Here is a 17,754-nt window from a genome sequence, read left to right as displayed (position 1 = left end):
TTGTTTTCTGAGCTCCCTAAATTGCCTTTCTGTGTTTTCTTGTATATCTCTGAGTATTTTTAGCATTTCTATTTTAAATTCTCTGTCGTTTAACTCCAAGGTTTCCAATATCTTAAATTTTTTTTCCATAGATTTTTCCTCATCTCTCTGTGTTACCTCTCTTTCTTTTGTATCCATGATATTCGATTTTCTCTTCTTTAATGGCATCTGAGGGTGGTTTTCTTGATAGTATTAATGAGATTTTATAAGGAATAAAAAGATAAAAAAATAAAAATAAAAATAAAAAATTGCGTTTTTTTTTAAAAATTAATCATTAAATAAAGAAAAATAAAATAAGATAAAAATTTGAGAGAAAAGGGGAATTATTCCTTCCCCTCCTTTTTTCCTCTCCTCTCCCCTCTTTCTTGAGAAAATCTTGTGATGAACTGTGAATTATATTGTACTAAATAGAACAAACAATACCTGTAGTGGAGGGCCTGAATTGGGGAGAAGTAATAAAGGGGTAAAGGAAAAAGAAAAAATAATAAAAGAAAAATATATATATATATAAAAAAAAGGGGGGGCAGTATAGACCCACAAAAAGCAAATTAGGAAAAAATTTGGGTCAAGAATAAAATGATTTGCTTTTAGGTGTTGGCTGACTCAGAGTTATGATGAGAGGAATAAGAGGGAAACAGGAAAAAGGGGTGGAAAATTAAAAAATTACTATTGTATTTAGTGGAATAAGAACTAGATAAAATGGAGAGCCAGGGATGGGAGCACTGCTAATGTGTTAAAAAGGTGAAGTAAAAACCCTCCAAAATGCCACAAACTTAAGTTTGAGTCCCAGATAAGATAATTTGTTCATTATTGAGGTTTGAATGAGAGAAGATGTAAAGGAGAGAGGAAGAGACTAATATAGAGGGAGAAAAGAGAGAGAGAGAGAGAGAAAAGATGGAACCACTTAAAGAAGAAAAAAGAAAAAGGATGAGAGAGAAAGAGAGAGTTAGGGGTTTTGGATTGCAACCCTCATAGAGAGAAAGGAGGAGGAAAGAAAAGATAATGGGAGATGTAACACTTATGGGTAGTGTAGTTCAAAGAGAGGTGAGAGTAAGACTGAAAGAGAATTAAATGACCAAATTGGAATAGAAAAAAAAAATCAAGAATGAAGAAAAGAGACACAGACGAACAAATATAATAAAATGGGATAGGTTATAAAGTCTGCAGATTATTCTTGATTTTGAGACGTTGTCGTCTTGCTTTTTCTTTTCTGTCTTTCTGGTTGGTGACTTTGTACCCCGGTTTCTGCCCCTGTGGCACGCTCTGGAAGAGGTTTGCAGTTGATAATTCTCTATGGTGATGTCATGTATTGGGCTTCAGTCTCGTTGGCAGTCGAGGCTCATTAATGTTTATAGGCTCCAACAGTGACAGGGTCTCTCACTGTGAGAGTGTTCCTGGAGTCTCTCTCCTAGTCTTTCCTTCCACAATTAGAAGCCTGATAATCCAGCTATGGGGTTGCTGCTACCTCTGCCTGGTTAGTAAGAGGCTCAAAGAGCTGGCAACTCCCCACTCTATTTCTACTCAGCACAGGGCTCTGAGTAAGGCTCAGTCAGTCAGAACTGCTAGCATAATCAGGCGGGGCTTCCTCCCACTCAAAGACCTCTGGCTCTGCCCCTCTGTGGGATAACACGGGTGCTCACTCCTGAGGCGTTCGGAGGAATCTCTTGCCCACTCTCCGTGCATTCCCACCAGGATGTCAGACCAGCCAGGTCACACTTCGAGTGAAATCCCTACCCACACGGAAAAGATCAAGCGTTGGAATTGGCTCTCGCTCTATCCCTGTGCGTGGCCCCCTCAGGGTGCTGGGGCAGCTCAGAGATTCCTCTCCTGACCCGCTCACAGGCCTCTGACTCTACTCCTCTGTGGGAAAACACGGGCGCTCACCCCTGAGGAGTTCGGAGGAATCTCTTGCCCACTCTCCGTGCGTGCGCGCTGACCAGAATATCAGGCTCAGGCGGGACGCCTCTCACTCCGAGAAAGCCCTCTGCCCACACGGAAAAGTTACGGCGTTGGAATTGGCTTTCGCTCTGTCCCCGTGCGGCTTTCCCAGGGCGCTGGGGCTTCCGCTCCTGGCCCGCTCACAGGCCTCTGACTCTGCTCCTCTGTGGGAAAACACGGGCGCCCACCCCTGAGGAGTTCGGAGGAATCTCCTGCCCACTCTCCGTGCGTGCGCGCTGACCAGAATATCAGGCTCAGGCGGGACGCCTCTCACTCCGAGAAAGCCCTCCTCCCGCAAAGAAAAGTTCCGCCGTTGGAGTTGGCTCCAGCTCCCTCCCCGTGCCCGGTCCCCTCAGGGTGCTGGGGCTCCTAGGAGATGCCACTTTTTGCCCACACAGAGGCCTCTGACTCTGCTTCTCTGTGGGTTAGCATGGGCTGCACCCACCCCTGAAGTGTTCGTAGGAATCTCTTGCCCACTATCCACGCGCGCACTGACCAGGAGATGCGGAAAATGGCTGCCCCACTTGTCTTTCTTTGTCTGGGTTTGGCGCGCGTGTTAGCTTGAATTGCCCAGGTTTTTCCACGGCTTGGATCTCCGTGCCACAGCCTGGTTTGGCTGTTTGTACCGCGGCCTGGATCTATTCACTCCCTATGCCCGCCTTAGTTTCTATATTCTCAGTTCTCAGTGAAAGCCATCCTGTTTGGATTAGAGAGGAAGGCGGAGCATTTCTTACTCCTTATTTCCCCCGGGGTTTGACCATATATCTAGCCAATCTTTCGCTCGACCCTACCTTCGGGTGTGTTGTGAAGCACCTGAAGACTCCAAGGATAGGTTTTTCTGTTTCTTGTTGAAGAACTTGTTGAGTTTATGGGGAGATTTTCGGTATCGCTTCCTACCGCGCCATCACTCTGACGTCATCTGGTCGACATAGGTTTTTATAAAGTATTCTACTACACAATTTTTAAAAATTATACACAAACATGTATATAAATTTAATGTATTTTAATTTTTTCTTTGTTGACTACTTCGATAAGCATTAGCCTTCTTCCTTCCCTTGCTCCTACAAATCAACATTGTTTTTAAAGAACCTCGTCAGCCCAGAACTCACAATATCTTTGTTCCAATCTAGAGTCACAATACTGCATAGAATCTAAAAGATACCCCTTCTAGTGTCCTCGAAATTATCCACTATCCTTTGATGTTTTATGTGCTGCTGTAGTGATGAGTGTTATATCCTTTGGTATATACACATTTTTCAGTGGTTTCAGAAATGTCCCTTTTGTCCCTTTGAATGAGAACTGAGACATGAGTGGCTTAAAGTTATTTTAGAGCAATCTAGCACAGAAGCCAATAGGACTCCCAAATTATTCACGGACTGATGGACCCCTGCGATCAGCCCAGGGTCAGAGTAGTAGTCTGACTTGCCCTGGGTTTGCCAAGACCATTGCAGAGGTTGTGAGGGGGTCCCAGACATTGTCATGTCCCAGGAATACCTGGGAGTCTGGCTGCACCCTTTGCCCAAAACTGTAACCATGAAGCATCCCTCTACTTGTTACTTCTCAGTTATGCTTGTTGTTTACAATGGTTTATATGCATTTTATTAGAAAATAAATATTTTAAATCTATATGTTGTTTCTAACTAATTTACAGTGAAGCAATATAATTTGTATCTATGGTTATAAAGCTTCTTTATTCATACATCCAAGAGAAATCTGATTTTTTTAAAAAAGAAATGTTTTTCTTTGGTAAATGTGTGTATTTGTGCACATTTAAAACTTCAGTAACTGGCATTTGGGTGTATTTAATTAAAAATCATGTATATAACAGAAATCACATTATTAGTTTCATAGATAGGAGTACACTGTTAAAATGATGATTCCAGTAGCTGACTTAAATTTTATTTTTTGTTAATAAGGTTTCAATTTTATTTTTGTTAATAATAGGTAGGGAATATTAAACATTTTGTAATGTGAAATGAGATAAAGATTGAGTACAATTAAATATTTCATAAGATATAATTAAATAGGTATTGGATAATGAAATGGACAGTGGTTACCAAAGGTAGAAAATATTGTGAAAGATATTCATTTGTGAGTTTAAGCCAGTGTAACTAAAAAACATTTACTATTCCCAGAAAACATCCACTTATATTGAACTTAATTTGACACTAAGCTGCACTGTGTTGACTCGCTGAAGGTATTCTCTTTCCGTTGAGAAATAAATCCCAAGTATAATTATTGAGAATATGCCTTAATTTTACCAGACTGTCTCTCAAAAGCATTACATTCTTTTATAAAATTAACAGAATTCTCATTTCCTCAGCCATTCTATATAATGTATTTGATTTCTGAACATCCCAACTTTTTTAGTGCCATTGTTCTTGCTTAAGAGAAAGAAGAAGAAAACAAAACAAAACAGGAATCATGGAGCCTTAGTATGGCACTATGATGTCTTTTTTTTTTTTTTCTTTTTTAATAATTTTATTTTTTTAATGGGGTGACATCAATAAATCAGGATACATATATTCAAAGATAACAAGTCCAGGTTATCTTGTCGTTCAATTATGTTGCATACCCACCACCCAAAGTCAGATTGTCCTCTGTCACCTTCTATCTTGTTTTCTTTGTGCCCTCCCCACCCCCTAACCCTCTCCCATTCCCCCCTCCCCCCCGTAACCACCACACTCTTATCAATGTCTCTTAGTTTCACTATTATGTCCCACCTACGTATGGAATAATACAGTTCCTGTTTTTTTTTCTGATTTACTTATTTCGCTTCGTATCATGTTATCAAGATCCCACCATTTTGCTGTAAATGTTCCGATGTCATCATTTCTTATGGCTGAGTAGTATTCCATAGTGTATATGTGCCACATCTTCTTTATCCAGTCATCTATTGATGGGCTTTTTGGTTGTTTCCATGTCCTGGCCACTGTGAACAATGCTGCAATAAACATGGGGCTGCATGTGTCTTTACGTATCAATGTTTCTGAGTTTTTGGGATATATACCCAGTAGAGGGATTGCTGGGTCATAAGGTAATTCTATTTTCAGTTTTTTGAGGAACCACCATACTTTCTTCCATAATGGTTGTACTACTTTACATTCCCACCAACAGTGTATGAGGGTTCCTTTTTCTCCACAGCCTCTCCAACATTTGCTATTACCTGACTTGCTAATAACAGCTAATCGAACAGGTGTGAGGTGGTATCTCATTGCCGTTTTGATTTGCATTTCTCTAATAGCTAAAGAAGATGAGCATCTTTTCATATATCTGTTGGCCATTTGTATTTCTTCCTGGGAGAAGTGTCTATTCATATCCTCTTCCCATTTTTTTATTGGATTGTTTGTTTGTTTGTTGTTGAGTTTTATGAGTTCTTTGTATATTTTGGATATTAGGCCCTTATCTGAGCTGTTGTTTGAAAAAATCATTTCCCATTTAGTTGGCTTTCTGTTTATTTTGTTATCAGTTTCTCTTGCTGAGCAAAAACTTCTTAGTCTGATGTAGTCCCATTCATTAATTTTTGCCTTCACTTCTCTTGCCATTGGAGTCAAATTCATAAAATGCTCTTTAACTCCCTGAGTTGAGTACCTATGTCTTCTTCTATGTACTTAATTGTTTCAGGTCTTATGTTTAGATCTTTGATCCATTTTGAGTTAATTTTTGTACAGGGGGAGAGACTGTAGTCCAGTTTCATTCTTTTGCATGTGGCTTTCCAGTTTTCCTAGCACCATTTATTGAAGAGGCTTTCTTTTGTTCATTGTGTGTTGTTGGCCCCTTTATCAAAAATTATTTGACTATATATATGTGGTTTTATTTCTGGACTTTCTGTTCTGTTCCATTGGTCTGAGTGTCTATTTTTCTGCCAATACCATGCTGTTTTGATTGTCGTGGCCCTATAATAGAGTTTGAAGTCAGGTATTGAAATGCCCCCAGCTTCATTCTTTTTCTTTAGGATTGCTTTGGCTATTCGGGGTTTTTTATAGTTCCATATAAATCTGATGATTTTTTGCTCTATTTCTTTAAAAAATGTCATTGGAAGTTTGATGGGAATTGCATTAAATTTGTATATTGCTTTGGGTAATATAGCCATCTTGATTATATTTATTCTTCCTAGCCAAGAACAAGGTATATTCTTCCATCTCATTATATCTTTTTCGATTTCCCTTAACAATGGTTTATAGTTTTCATTATATAAGTCCTTTACATTCTTTGTTATGTTTATTCCTAAGTATTTTATTTTTTTTGTTGCAATCGTGAAGGGGATTATTCTTTTGAGTTCCTTCTCAGTTGTTTCATTGTTGGCATATAGAAAGGCTATTGACTTCTGTATGTTAATTTTGTATCCTGTGACCTTACTGTATTGGCTTATTGTTTCTAGTAGTCTTTTTGTGGATTCTTTGGGATTTTTGATGTATAGTATCATATCATCTGCAAAAAGTGATACCTTTACTTCTTCTTTTCCGATATGGATGCCTTTTATTTCTTTGTCTTGTCTGATTGCTCTGGCTAGAACCTCTAGTACCACATTAAATAAGAGTGGAGAGAGTGGACAACACTGTCTTGTTCCTGATTTAAGGGGGAAAGCCTTCAGTTTAGTGCCATTTAATATGATGTTAGCTGATGGTTTATCATATATGGCCTTTATCATGTTGAGATATTTTCCTTCTATACCCATTTTGTTGAGAGTCTTAAACATAAAATTGTGTTGTATTTTATCGAAAGCCTTTTCTGCGTCTGTTGATAAGATCATGTGGTTTTTGTTCTTTGTTTTGTTGATATGGTGTATTACATTAACCGTTTTACGTATGTTGAACCATCCTTGAGATTCTGGGATGAATCCCACTTGATCATGATGTATTATTTTTTTAATATGTTGTTGTATTCGATTTGCTAGTATTTTGTTCAGTATTTTAGCATCTGTATTCATTAGAGATATTGGTCTGTAGTTTTCTTTTTTTGTGCCATCCTTGCCTGGTTTTGGTATGAGGGTTATGTTGGCTTCGTAAAATGTGTTTGGAAGTATTGCTTCTTCTTCAATTTTTTGGAAGACTTTGAGTAGAATAGGAACCAAGTCTTCTTTGAAGGTTTGATAAAATTCGCTGGTATAGCCGTCAGGGCCTGGACTTTTATTTTTGGGGAGGTTTTAATGGTTTTTTCTATTTCTTCTCTACTGATAGGTCTGTTTAGGCTTTCTGCTTCTTCTTGACTCAGTCTAGGAAGGTTGTATTTTTCTAGGAATTTATCCATTTCTTCTAGGTTGTTGAATTTTAGTAGCATAAAGTTTTCATAGTATTCTACAATAATTCTTTGTATATCTACGGTGTCCGTGGTGATTTCTCCTCTTTCATTTTGGATTTTGTTTATATGAGTTCTTTCTCTTTTTTCCTTGGTAAGTCTTGCCAAGGGTTTGTCAATTTTGTTGATCTTTTCAAAGAACCAGCTCCTTGTTCTATTAATTTTTTCTATAGTTTTTCTGTTCTCTAATTCATTTATTTCTGCTCTGATTTTTATTATCTCCTTTCTTCGGCTGGTTTTGGGTTGTCTTTGTTCTTCTTTTTCTAGTTCCTTAAGGTGGGAAGTTAAGTGGTTCACTTGGGCTCTCTCTTGTTTGTTCATATATGCCTGAAGTGATATGAACTTCCCTCTTATCACTGCTTTTGCTGCATCCCATAGATTCTGATATGTCGTATTGTCATTTTCATTAGTCTGTATATATCTTTTGATCTCTGCACTTATTTCTTCTTTGACCCATTCATTTTTTAAAAGTATGTTGTTTAGTTTCCACATTTTTGTGGGATTTTTTTCCTCTTTTTTGCAGTTGAATTCTAGTTTCAAGGCTTTATGATCAGAAAATATGCTTGGTACAACTTCAATTTTTCTGAATTTGCTGATGTTGTTTTTGTGGCCCAACATATGGTCAATTCTTGAGAATGATCCATGTACACTGGAGAAAAATGTATACTCAGTCACTTTGGGATGAAATGTCCTGTAGATGTCTATCATATCCAGGTGCTCTAGTGTTTTGTTTAAGGCCACTATGTCTTTGTTGATTCTCTGTTTGGATGACCGATCTAGAGCCGTCAGCGGTGTATTGAGGTCTCCAAGTATGATTGTGTTTTTGTCAGTTTTTGTTTTAAGATCAATAAGTAGCTGTCTTATATATTTTGGTGCTCCTTGGTTTGGTGCATATATATTAAGAATTGTTATGTCTTCTTGATTCAGTGTCCCCTTAGCCATTATGAAATGGCCATTTTTGTCTCTGAGTACTTTTCCTGTCTTGTAGTCAGCATTATCCGATATGAGTATTGCTACACCTGCTTTTTTTTGGATGTTATTTGCTTGGAGTATTGTTTTCCAGCCTTTCACTTTGAATTTGTTTTTATCCTTGTTACTTAGATGAGTTTCCTGTAGGCAGCAAAGAGTTGGATTTTCTTTTTTAATCCATTCTGCTACTCTGTGCCTTTTTATTGGTGAGTTTAATCCGTTTACATTTAGTGTAATTATTGATACTTGTGAGTTCCCTATTGCCATTTTATATCTTGCTTTCTGTTAGTTTTGTGTCTTGTTTGATCCTTCTCTTTTGTTTTTCTATCTTTTGTTTTTATTTGGTTGTATTCCATACATCTTTCCTCTGTTGCTATCTTTTTTTATCTCATGTGCTTCTGTGGTGGTTTTTTCAATGGTGGTTACCTTTGAGTAATGAAAAGGGTCCCTACCCTGTTCATTGTAGCGAACTATTTTGTGAGTACTTTTGCACTCCATCGTCCTTTGCTACTGTTAATCTCCATCTTCTCCCCCTCTTTCTTTTTGTTGTTGTTACAGTTTAAATTTGGTTTTATTGTGTTCTTCTTGGAGCTGTTATTTGTGGCTCTGTTTTTTTTTGTTCTTTGTATCTGATTGGAGAACCCCCTTTAGTAATTCCTGGAGTGGGGTTTTCTGATGATAAATTCCCTCATCTTTTCTGTATCTGTGAATGTTTTTATTTCTCCTTCATATTTGAAGGATAGCTTTGATGGGTATAGTATTCGTGGCTGAAAGTTCCTCTCTTTCAGGACTTTAAATATTGGGGTCCACTCTCTTCTAGCTTGTAGAGTTTCTGCTGAGAAATCTGATGATAATCTAATGGGCCTTCCTTTATATGTTGTATTCTTCTTTTCCCTGGCTGCCTTGAGAATTTTTTCTTTGCTGTTGGTTTGTGTCAATTTCATTATGATATGCCTTGGAGTAGGTTTGATGGGGTTAAGAAAACTTGGAGTTCTGTTTGCTTCTTGAACTTGAGGCTTTAGTTCTTTCCACAGGCTTGGGAAGTTCTCATCTATTATTTGTTTGAGTATGTTCTCCATTCCATTTTCTCTCTCTTCTCCCTCTGATATACCTTTTATTCTTATGTTATTCTTTTTGATGGAGTCAGATAATTCTTGTAGGGCTATCTCATTTTTTTTAATTTTTGAGTCTCTTTCTTCTTCTCTCTGTTGTGCCTCAAGTTGCTTGTCTTCTATTTCACTAATCCTCTCTTCTATCTGACCTGTTCTATTAGCTAAGCTTGTTACTTTGTTTTTCAGCTCGTGAATTGAGTTTTTCATCTCTGTTTGATTTGTTTTTATAGTTTCAATTTCCTTGGACATATATTCTTTGTGTTCATTGAGTTGTTTTCTGAGCTCCCTAAATTGCCTTTCTGTGTTTTCTTGTATATCTCGGAGGATTTTTAGGATTTCTATCTTGAATTCTCTGTCATTTAGCTCCAAGGTTTCCAATATATTAAATTTTTTCTCCATAGATTTTTCCTCATCTAGCTGTGTTACCTCTCTTTCTTTTGTATCCATGATATTCGATTTTCTCTTCCTTAATGGCATCTGAGGGTGGTTTTGTTGATAGTATTAATGAGATTTAATAAAGAATAAAAAGTTTAAAAAATAATTAAAAAATAAAAAATCGAAAAGAGTTGTTTTTAAAAAAAAATTAATGATGAAGTAAAGAAAAATAAAATAAAATAAAAATTTTTTTAAAAAAAGGAAATTATTCCCCCCCTCCTTTTTTCCTCTCCTCTCCTCTCCCCTCTTTCTTGAGAAAATCTTGTGGTGGACTGTGAATTATAACAAACAATGCCTGTGATGGAGGGCCTGACTTGGGGAAAAGTAATAAAGGGGCAAAAAAAAAAAAAAAAGAAAAAAAAAAAGAGCGTATGGACCCACAAAAAGCAAATAAGGAAAAAATTTGGGTCAAGAATAAAATGATTTGCTTTTAGGTGTTGGTTGTCTAAGAGTTATGATGAGAGGATTAAGAGGAAAACGGAAAAATGGGGGGACAAATTAAAAAATTACTATTGTATTTAGTGGAACAAGAACTAGATAATATGGAGAGCCAGGGATGAGAGCACTGCTAGTGAGTTAAAAAGGTGAAGTAAAAACCCCCCAAAATGCCACAAACATAAGTTTGAGTCCCAGATAAGATAATTTGTTTGTTATTGAGGTTTGAATGAGAGGAGATGTAAAGGATAAAGGAAGAAACTAATATAGAGGGAGAAAAGAAAGAGAGAGAGAGAGAAAAAGAGGGAACCACTAAAAGAAGAAAAAAGAAAGGAGAGAGAGAGAGAGAGAGAGAGTTAAGGGTTTTGGAGTGCAACCCTCATAGAGAGAAAGGAAGAGAAGAGAAAAGATAATGGGAGATGTAACACTTATGGGTAGTGTAGTTCAAGGAGAGGAGAGAGTAAGACCGGTAGAGAGTTAATCGGCCAAATTGGAGGAGGAAAAAAAAAGTATCAAGAATGAAGATAAGAGAAACAAACGAATAAATATAATAAAATGGGATAGGTTATAAAGTCTGCAGATTATGTTTGATTTTGAGAGGTTATCTTCTTGCTTTTTCTTTTCTCTCCCTCTTCCTGGTCGGTGACTCTGTACCCCGGGTTTTGCCCCTTTGGCACGCTCAGGTGGAGGTTTGCAGTTGATAAGTCTCTGTGGCAATGTCATGTATTGTGCTTTAGTCTCGTTGGCAGTCGAAGCTCATTAGCATTTATAGGCTCCGACAGTGAGAGAGTCCGTGTTCCTGGAGCCTTTCTCCTAGTCTTTCCTTCCTCAATTAGTAGCCTGATAATCCAGCTATGGGGTTGCTGCTGCCTCTGCCTGGATAGTAAGAGGCTCAAAGAGCTGGCAACTCCCCACTCTATTTCCACTCAGCACAGGGCTCTGGGTAAGGCTCAGTCAGTCAGAGCTGCTAGCATAATCAGGCGGGCTTTCCGCCCACTCAAAGACCTCTGGCTCTGTCTGCCACTCTGTCTGGTAACACAGGCGGGCGCCCACTTCCGGGGCGCTTGGAGGAAACTCTCACTCACTGGCTGCGCGCACAGACCAGGATATCCGGCCAGCAGTCTCACGCTCTGAGTGAAACCCCCAACCGCAGGGAAAAGTTGCAGCGTTGGAATTGAGTCTCGCTCCGTCCTCGTGCGCGGCTTTTGCAAGGCGCTGGGGCGGCCGGAGATTCTGCTTTGGCCCACACCAAGGCCCCTGACTCTGCCCCTCTGTGCGATAACACGGGCGTGCACTGCCGAGGCACTCGGAGGAATCGCTCACTCCTTATCTGCGCGCGCAAACCTGGATATGAGGCCGGCCGCGTTTCCCTCTGAGTGAAACCCCCAGCAGCACGGAAAATTTCCACCGTTGGAATTAGTTCTCACTCCCTCCCGTGCGTGGCTTTCCCAGGGCGCTGGGGCTGCCCAGAGACTCTGCCCTCGGCCCACAGAAAGGCCTCTGACCCTGCCTCTCCGTGGGGCAACACGGGCACCCACTCTCGGGGCCTAGGAAGAAATTCTCGCCCACTAACTGCGCACCGACCAGGAGACCGGGTAAAATGTCCGCGCCGCTTGTCTTTCTTTGTTTGGGTTTGGCGCGAGTGTTAGCTTGTATTGCCCGGGTTGCCACAGGATCAGATTTTCCTCGGCTTGGATCTCCGTGCCACAGCCTGGTTCGGCCGTTTGTTTCGCGGCCTGGATGTATTCACCCCCTTTGCCCGCCTCAGTTTCTATATTCACAGTTACCAGAGAAAGCCACCCTGTTTAGGTTAGTGAGGAAGGCGGAGCATTTCTTACTCCCTATTTCCTTCGGGGTTTGGTTATATATTTAGCCAATTTTTCACTCAATCATACTTTTGGGTGTATTGCGAAACATCTGGAAGCTCCAAGTATAGGTTTTTCTGTTTCTGGTTGAAGATCTTGTTGAGTTTTGGGGGAGATTTATCGGTATCGCTTCCTACCCCGCCATTACTCTGACCCTTTTTTTACTATGATGTCTTGATTAATATTCTTTTGTTTGAAATTATGGAAAATTTTAAACCTCAGGATAATGGTTCTTGGTCAGATGCTGGAGACGTGAGTTGTCTTTTCTAAAATTATTAGTAAAGGACTTTGTGGAAAGAGGTAAGTAAAGGAACCTACATGATACCATAAAGAGTATGTATGGATTAGAAGTTGTAAAAATTTAGCCACTTCCAATTGCTTGTTACATGAATATATAGGACTTTAAAAAGTATTATCTTTGTGTTGCAGCCGTCGTCAGTGCCATTCCTGTACCAACCCTAGAAAGTGCCCAGTACCCGGGAATCCTGCCGTCTCCCACATGCGGATACCCCCACCCACAGTTCACGCTCCGGCCCGTGCCATTTCCAACACTGTCAGTGGACCGAGGTTTTGGAACAGGAAAAAGTCAGTATAATGTATTTCCTTTTTTTTTTTTTTAAATAGAAACAAATGAATAATACCATGGTTGTCTTGTCACATGTGTAGCATTCTGATTTTCTTACCCCTCAGAAAGATTGACTTACCCATGACCTGGGTGTAGATTTTTCTTTCCCAGTGTAGTTAGTATTTTGGATCCTGGTTCATGCTTTTGTACTGATTCTTTAGGACATCTTTCCACACTACACTTAAATCACAATATAAAGAGCAGTGGAAACAAAGGTCCAATGGTTCAGTAAAATAATAATTTGATGGGTGCTTGGAATTTCATTTATTTTTACTTTTATTTATTTATTTTGTATTTATTTATTTTTTTACAGATAGAGAGAGTCAGAGGGATCGATAGGAACAGACAGACAGGAATGTAGAGAGATGAGAAGCATCAATCATTAGTTCTTTGTTGCAACATCTTAGTTGTTCATTGATTGCTTTCTCATATGTGCCTTGACCGTGGGACCACAGCAGACCAAGTAACCCCTTGCTCGAGCCAGCGACCTTGGGTCCAAGCTGGTGAGCTTTGCTCAAACCAGATGAGCCCACGCTCAAGCTGGCAACCTTGGGGTCTCGAACCTGGGTCCTCCGCATCCTAATTCGACACTCTATCCACTGAGCCACCACCTGGTCAGGCTTGGAATTTCATTTAGCACAATGCCCTCATGGCCCATTCATGTTGTCACAAAGGGTAGAGTGTCCTTCTTTTTCATAGATGAATAATATTCCATTGTGCATATAGTGCCACATCTTCTTTATTCATACATCCATTGATGGACACATAGGTTGATCTTATATCTTGGCAATTGTGAAAAGTGCTACAATGGACATGGGTGTGCAGCTATCTCTACAAGTTAGTAGAGATATAGTAAAGTTGGTTTTGATACAGTATTCCCAGAACTTGGATTACGGAGTCATCTGGTAGTTCTATTTTTAATTTTTCCAGGAACTTCCATATTGTTTTCCATACAGTTCGCACCAATTTACATTGTTATCTCTTGTCTTTTTGATGAGGACCATTCTAAAGGGTGTGAGGGATATATTGCACTGTGTTTTTGATTTGTGTTCCCTGATGATTAGTGGGAAGAATATCCATGCAGTTCCTCTGCCCATTTTTCAAAATGATTTTTTGGTTTTTGATTTTTTTTTAATTTAGTTCTATGAGTTTTTTAAGTTCTTTGAATATTCCCCTTTATCAGATATGTGGTTTCTAAATATTTTATCCCATCCCTTAGATTGCCTTTTCATTTTGTTCATGGTTTCTTTTGCTGTCTGGGAGTTTTTAAATTTTGTAGTTCCACTTGATTATTTTTACTTTTGGTGCCTTTGTGTTTGGTGTCAAATCCAAAAATAAACATTATTATGACCAATGTCAAGTAGCTTACTTACCTCTACATATTCTTCTAGGAGAAAATTCCAAGTAATTTTCTCAGCATCATTTATTAAAGAGACTACCCTTTTCCTATTGTACAGGGTGGGGCAAAAATAGGTTTACAGTTGTGAATACACAAAACACAGAGATTATTATTGTATCATTATTTATTTATTATTGTATTATTTTCCATACAAACAACTCTAAACCTACTTTAACCCTATCCTGTATATTCTTGGCTCCTTTGTCATAAATTAATTGACCATATATGCATGGATTTATTTCTGAGCTCCTATTCTGTACCACTGATCTGTGACAATACCACACTGTTTTGGTCACTAAAGCATTGTAATATAGTTTGAAATAAGGAAGTATGATGTCTCCAGTTTTGTTTTTCTTTCTTAAGATTGGTTTGACTCTTTGAGGCCTTTAGTGGTTTTATACAAATTTTAGAATTTTTTATATTCTGTAAAAAATATCATTGGATGGGGTCATATTGAATATGTAGATCACTTTGGGGAATATAGACATCTTAATAATATTAATTTTATCAGTCGATGAGCTTGGAATACCCTTCCATTTGTTTGTCTTTTTCAGTTTCTTCTGTCAATGTCTTATAGTTTTCAGTGTATAGATTTTTCTCTTTTTAATTAAATTTTTCCTAAGTATTTTATTCTTTTAGTGCTATTGTAAATGAGATTATGTTCTTAATTTTTTTTCTGAAAATGTGATGATGCATAAGAATGCAAGCAATTTTTGTCTATTGATTTTGTATCCTGATAGCAGTATTTCATTTGTTTGAAGGAAGGTGGGAATAGAGACTCTCAAACCATATATACACCCTGATGATTTTTCCTGTGCCATTCGACATTTTCTTTTCCCTTCAAGCACAGCATTTTTAAATCGATTTTATGGCTTTACTCCCTTAGTTAAGTACATGTGACTCAGCAGCTCATATGAGATGGAATGTTTTCTAACAGATAAAATGGTAGCAGTAATAAAATATATTCATGGGGTAAGCTATATTTTTTCCAACCCAACAGGGACAGCTCTAAGAAATCATAAATTGTCTTGATGTAGCAAGGTTGGAATTAAAATGCATCAAAAATCTGCCAAGAGAGAATGAGATTTCTTTTCCCTTTTCTCACTGCACATCATATCTGCAGAATAGAGTTGTGTGCAAAAACTCAATGGCAAATAGTACCCCAAACCATAGTGGAGGGAATCAAATGATAAAAATATGGGAAGTTCAGCCACCAAAGCTTCCAAATCCCAGGACAATTAGGAATGTAATTTTAGTCAAAGAATTTAGAACCACAAGTCTCTTCTTTAAATTCTGAAATAAATTTTTCCCAGCAGAAAAGAGGTTTATAGTTTTAGTTTAGTTTTTTCATTGGGTCGTTGTCTGTTTTCTTTTGATTTCATATGTGTTCTCTCACTTTAAGAAGGATGTGTAGGAAGAATGTGTGGAAAGATCTTTGTTACCCTCCAGTAAGATTGAGACAAGCTGAAGTTCACTACTTTAAATAAGAAATTAAATGTGTTCCTTTATTCGCAATGTGCTTCTGTGATTTCTTTTTCTTTTTAAGGCATACACTCCTCTGAAAATTCAATGTCCCATTGACTCTCTTCCTTCTCTCTTGACTTGGTACAGCATGCAAAACTGTCTCACTGGCTCATGGGGGAAAGGATTCCAAAAGTCCAAGTTCAATGGAAAAGAAAATGATAAATGAATCAGTGTAGAAGTTGTTTATATTTGTGGTTAGGGTCTCATGCAGAGGTGGGATTCAGCTGGTTCACACAGTTTTGGCAGAACCAATATCTAATTTTTTGTTGAGTTCGTCGAACCAGTTGTTAAAATGGCACTTGTAATTAGGGTTCTCTCTAAGGTGAGGGTGCTTGGGTAGTCGCCCAATGTGGAAATCACAAATTTACATTCCTTACTCTTTTTTAACATTCATCTGTGCAAGTGTATTCTAAGTGCCCATAGTAATGTTCATTCCATCCACAGGTGAAAAAATTGTAAGTGAGGATGCCAATCAAGAAGCAATATGAAAATATCTTAAATAAGAGTTTTATTGTTTTTGTCAGGTATTATTTAATTTTTTTCATTAATATTTTAAAATTCTTTTTTATAACATAATCTCATTTTGTGTACCTTTTTTATTGTTCTTATTTAAGTATTAAATGCATGAAATAATAAACTACCTTTTGGTATATCTTTTTTTATATACTTAAAGCAGTCATTAGGGCAGAGAACTGCTTGTTAAATTCATTTGAATCCCACCACTGGCCTCGTGTTCCAGTCCGGGGCAGGAGTGGATGCTGTGGGAGGCTGTGCGTGCACGTGCGGGAGCTGAGATCGGCTCTGAACCTGACAGTCCATTTTACTATAAACCTAAGCTGCTCGAAAGAAATAGTACTTATTAAGAAAGCACAAGAGAAATGAATATATAAATAAACTTTAGTTTTTTGTAGATTTTATTTTCTTAATTTGTTTAAAGGAGATCATTAAATAAAGATAGTTATATAACTATTGCATAATATATAATATAAATATATGACAAAAACAATTATATAAAGTAATATAAAGGATTCTTAACAGGGTGCTTAGCTCTGTAAATTTTGAACCTCATCTAAAAGCAAAAGGCATAAACATTCTACTCCTATACTTCATAGGTTTTAAATATACTGCTCACAAAAATTAGGGGATATTTTAAAATGAATATGAAACAATAAAATATCTCCTAATATTTGTGAGCAGCTGTATATATATTTAGTCATTCATCAAGGATTTTTTTTTATATAATTTTATTTTTTAATGGGGTGACATCAATAAATCAGGATACATATATTCAAAGATAACAAGTCCAGGTTATCTTGTCGTTCAATTATGTTGCATACCCACCACCCAAAGTCAGATTGTCCTCTGTCACCTTCTATCTTGTTTTCTTTGTGCCCCTCCCCACCCCCTCTCCCTCTCCCATTCCCCCCTCCCCCCAGTAACCACCACACTCTTATCAATGTCTCTTAGTTTCACTATTATGTTCCACCTACGTATGGAATAATACAGTTCCTGGTTTTTTCTGATTTACTTATTTCGCTTCGTATCATGTTATCAAGATCCCACCATTTTGCTGTAAATGTTCCGATGTCATCATTTCTTATGGCTGAGTAGTATTCCATAGTGTATATGTGCCACATCTTCTTTATCCAGTCATCTATTGATGGGCTTTTTGGTTGTTTCCATGTCCTGGCCACTGTGAACAATGCTGCAATAAACATGGGGCTGTATGTGTCTTTACGTATCAATGTTTCTGAGTTTTTGGGAAATATACCCAGTAGAGGGATTGCTGGGTCATAAGGTAGTTCTATTTTCAGTTTTTTGAGGAACCACCATACTTTCTTCCATAATGGTTGTACTACTTTACATTCCCACCAACAGTGTATGAGGGTTCCTTTTTCTCCACAGCCTCTCCAACATTTGCTATTACCTGACTTGCTAATAACAGCTAATCGAACAGGTGTGAGGTGGTATCTCATTGCCGTTTTGATTTGCATTTCTCTAATAGCTAAAGAAGATGAGCATCTTTTCATATATCTGTTGGCCATTTGTATTTCTTCCTGGGAGAAGTGTCTATTCATATCCTCTTCCCATTTTTTTATTGGATTGTTTGTTTGT

General features: G+C 38.0%; 1 protein-coding gene across 1 annotated transcript in view; it reads left to right on the top strand.

The window, feature by feature from the left end:
• DCC (DCC netrin 1 receptor) overlaps positions 1–17,754 on the top strand; it is a 1,139,534-nt gene that overhangs the window by 1,077,370 nt on the left and 44,410 nt on the right. The window contains exon 26 of the mRNA XM_066352289.1: positions 12,521–12,676. Coding sequence (XP_066208386.1) covers positions 12,521–12,676 — 156 coding nt within the window. The remainder of the gene's footprint in view (positions 1–12,520; positions 12,677–17,754) is intronic.

Source organism: Saccopteryx leptura, chromosome 11, assembly GCF_036850995.1.
Source record: "Saccopteryx leptura isolate mSacLep1 chromosome 11, mSacLep1_pri_phased_curated, whole genome shotgun sequence".
NCBI classification, from domain to species: Eukaryota; Metazoa; Chordata; class Mammalia; order Chiroptera; family Emballonuridae; genus Saccopteryx; species Saccopteryx leptura.
Note: the sequence above shows the minus strand (reverse complement) of the source record. Positions and strands in the feature narration are given on the sequence as shown.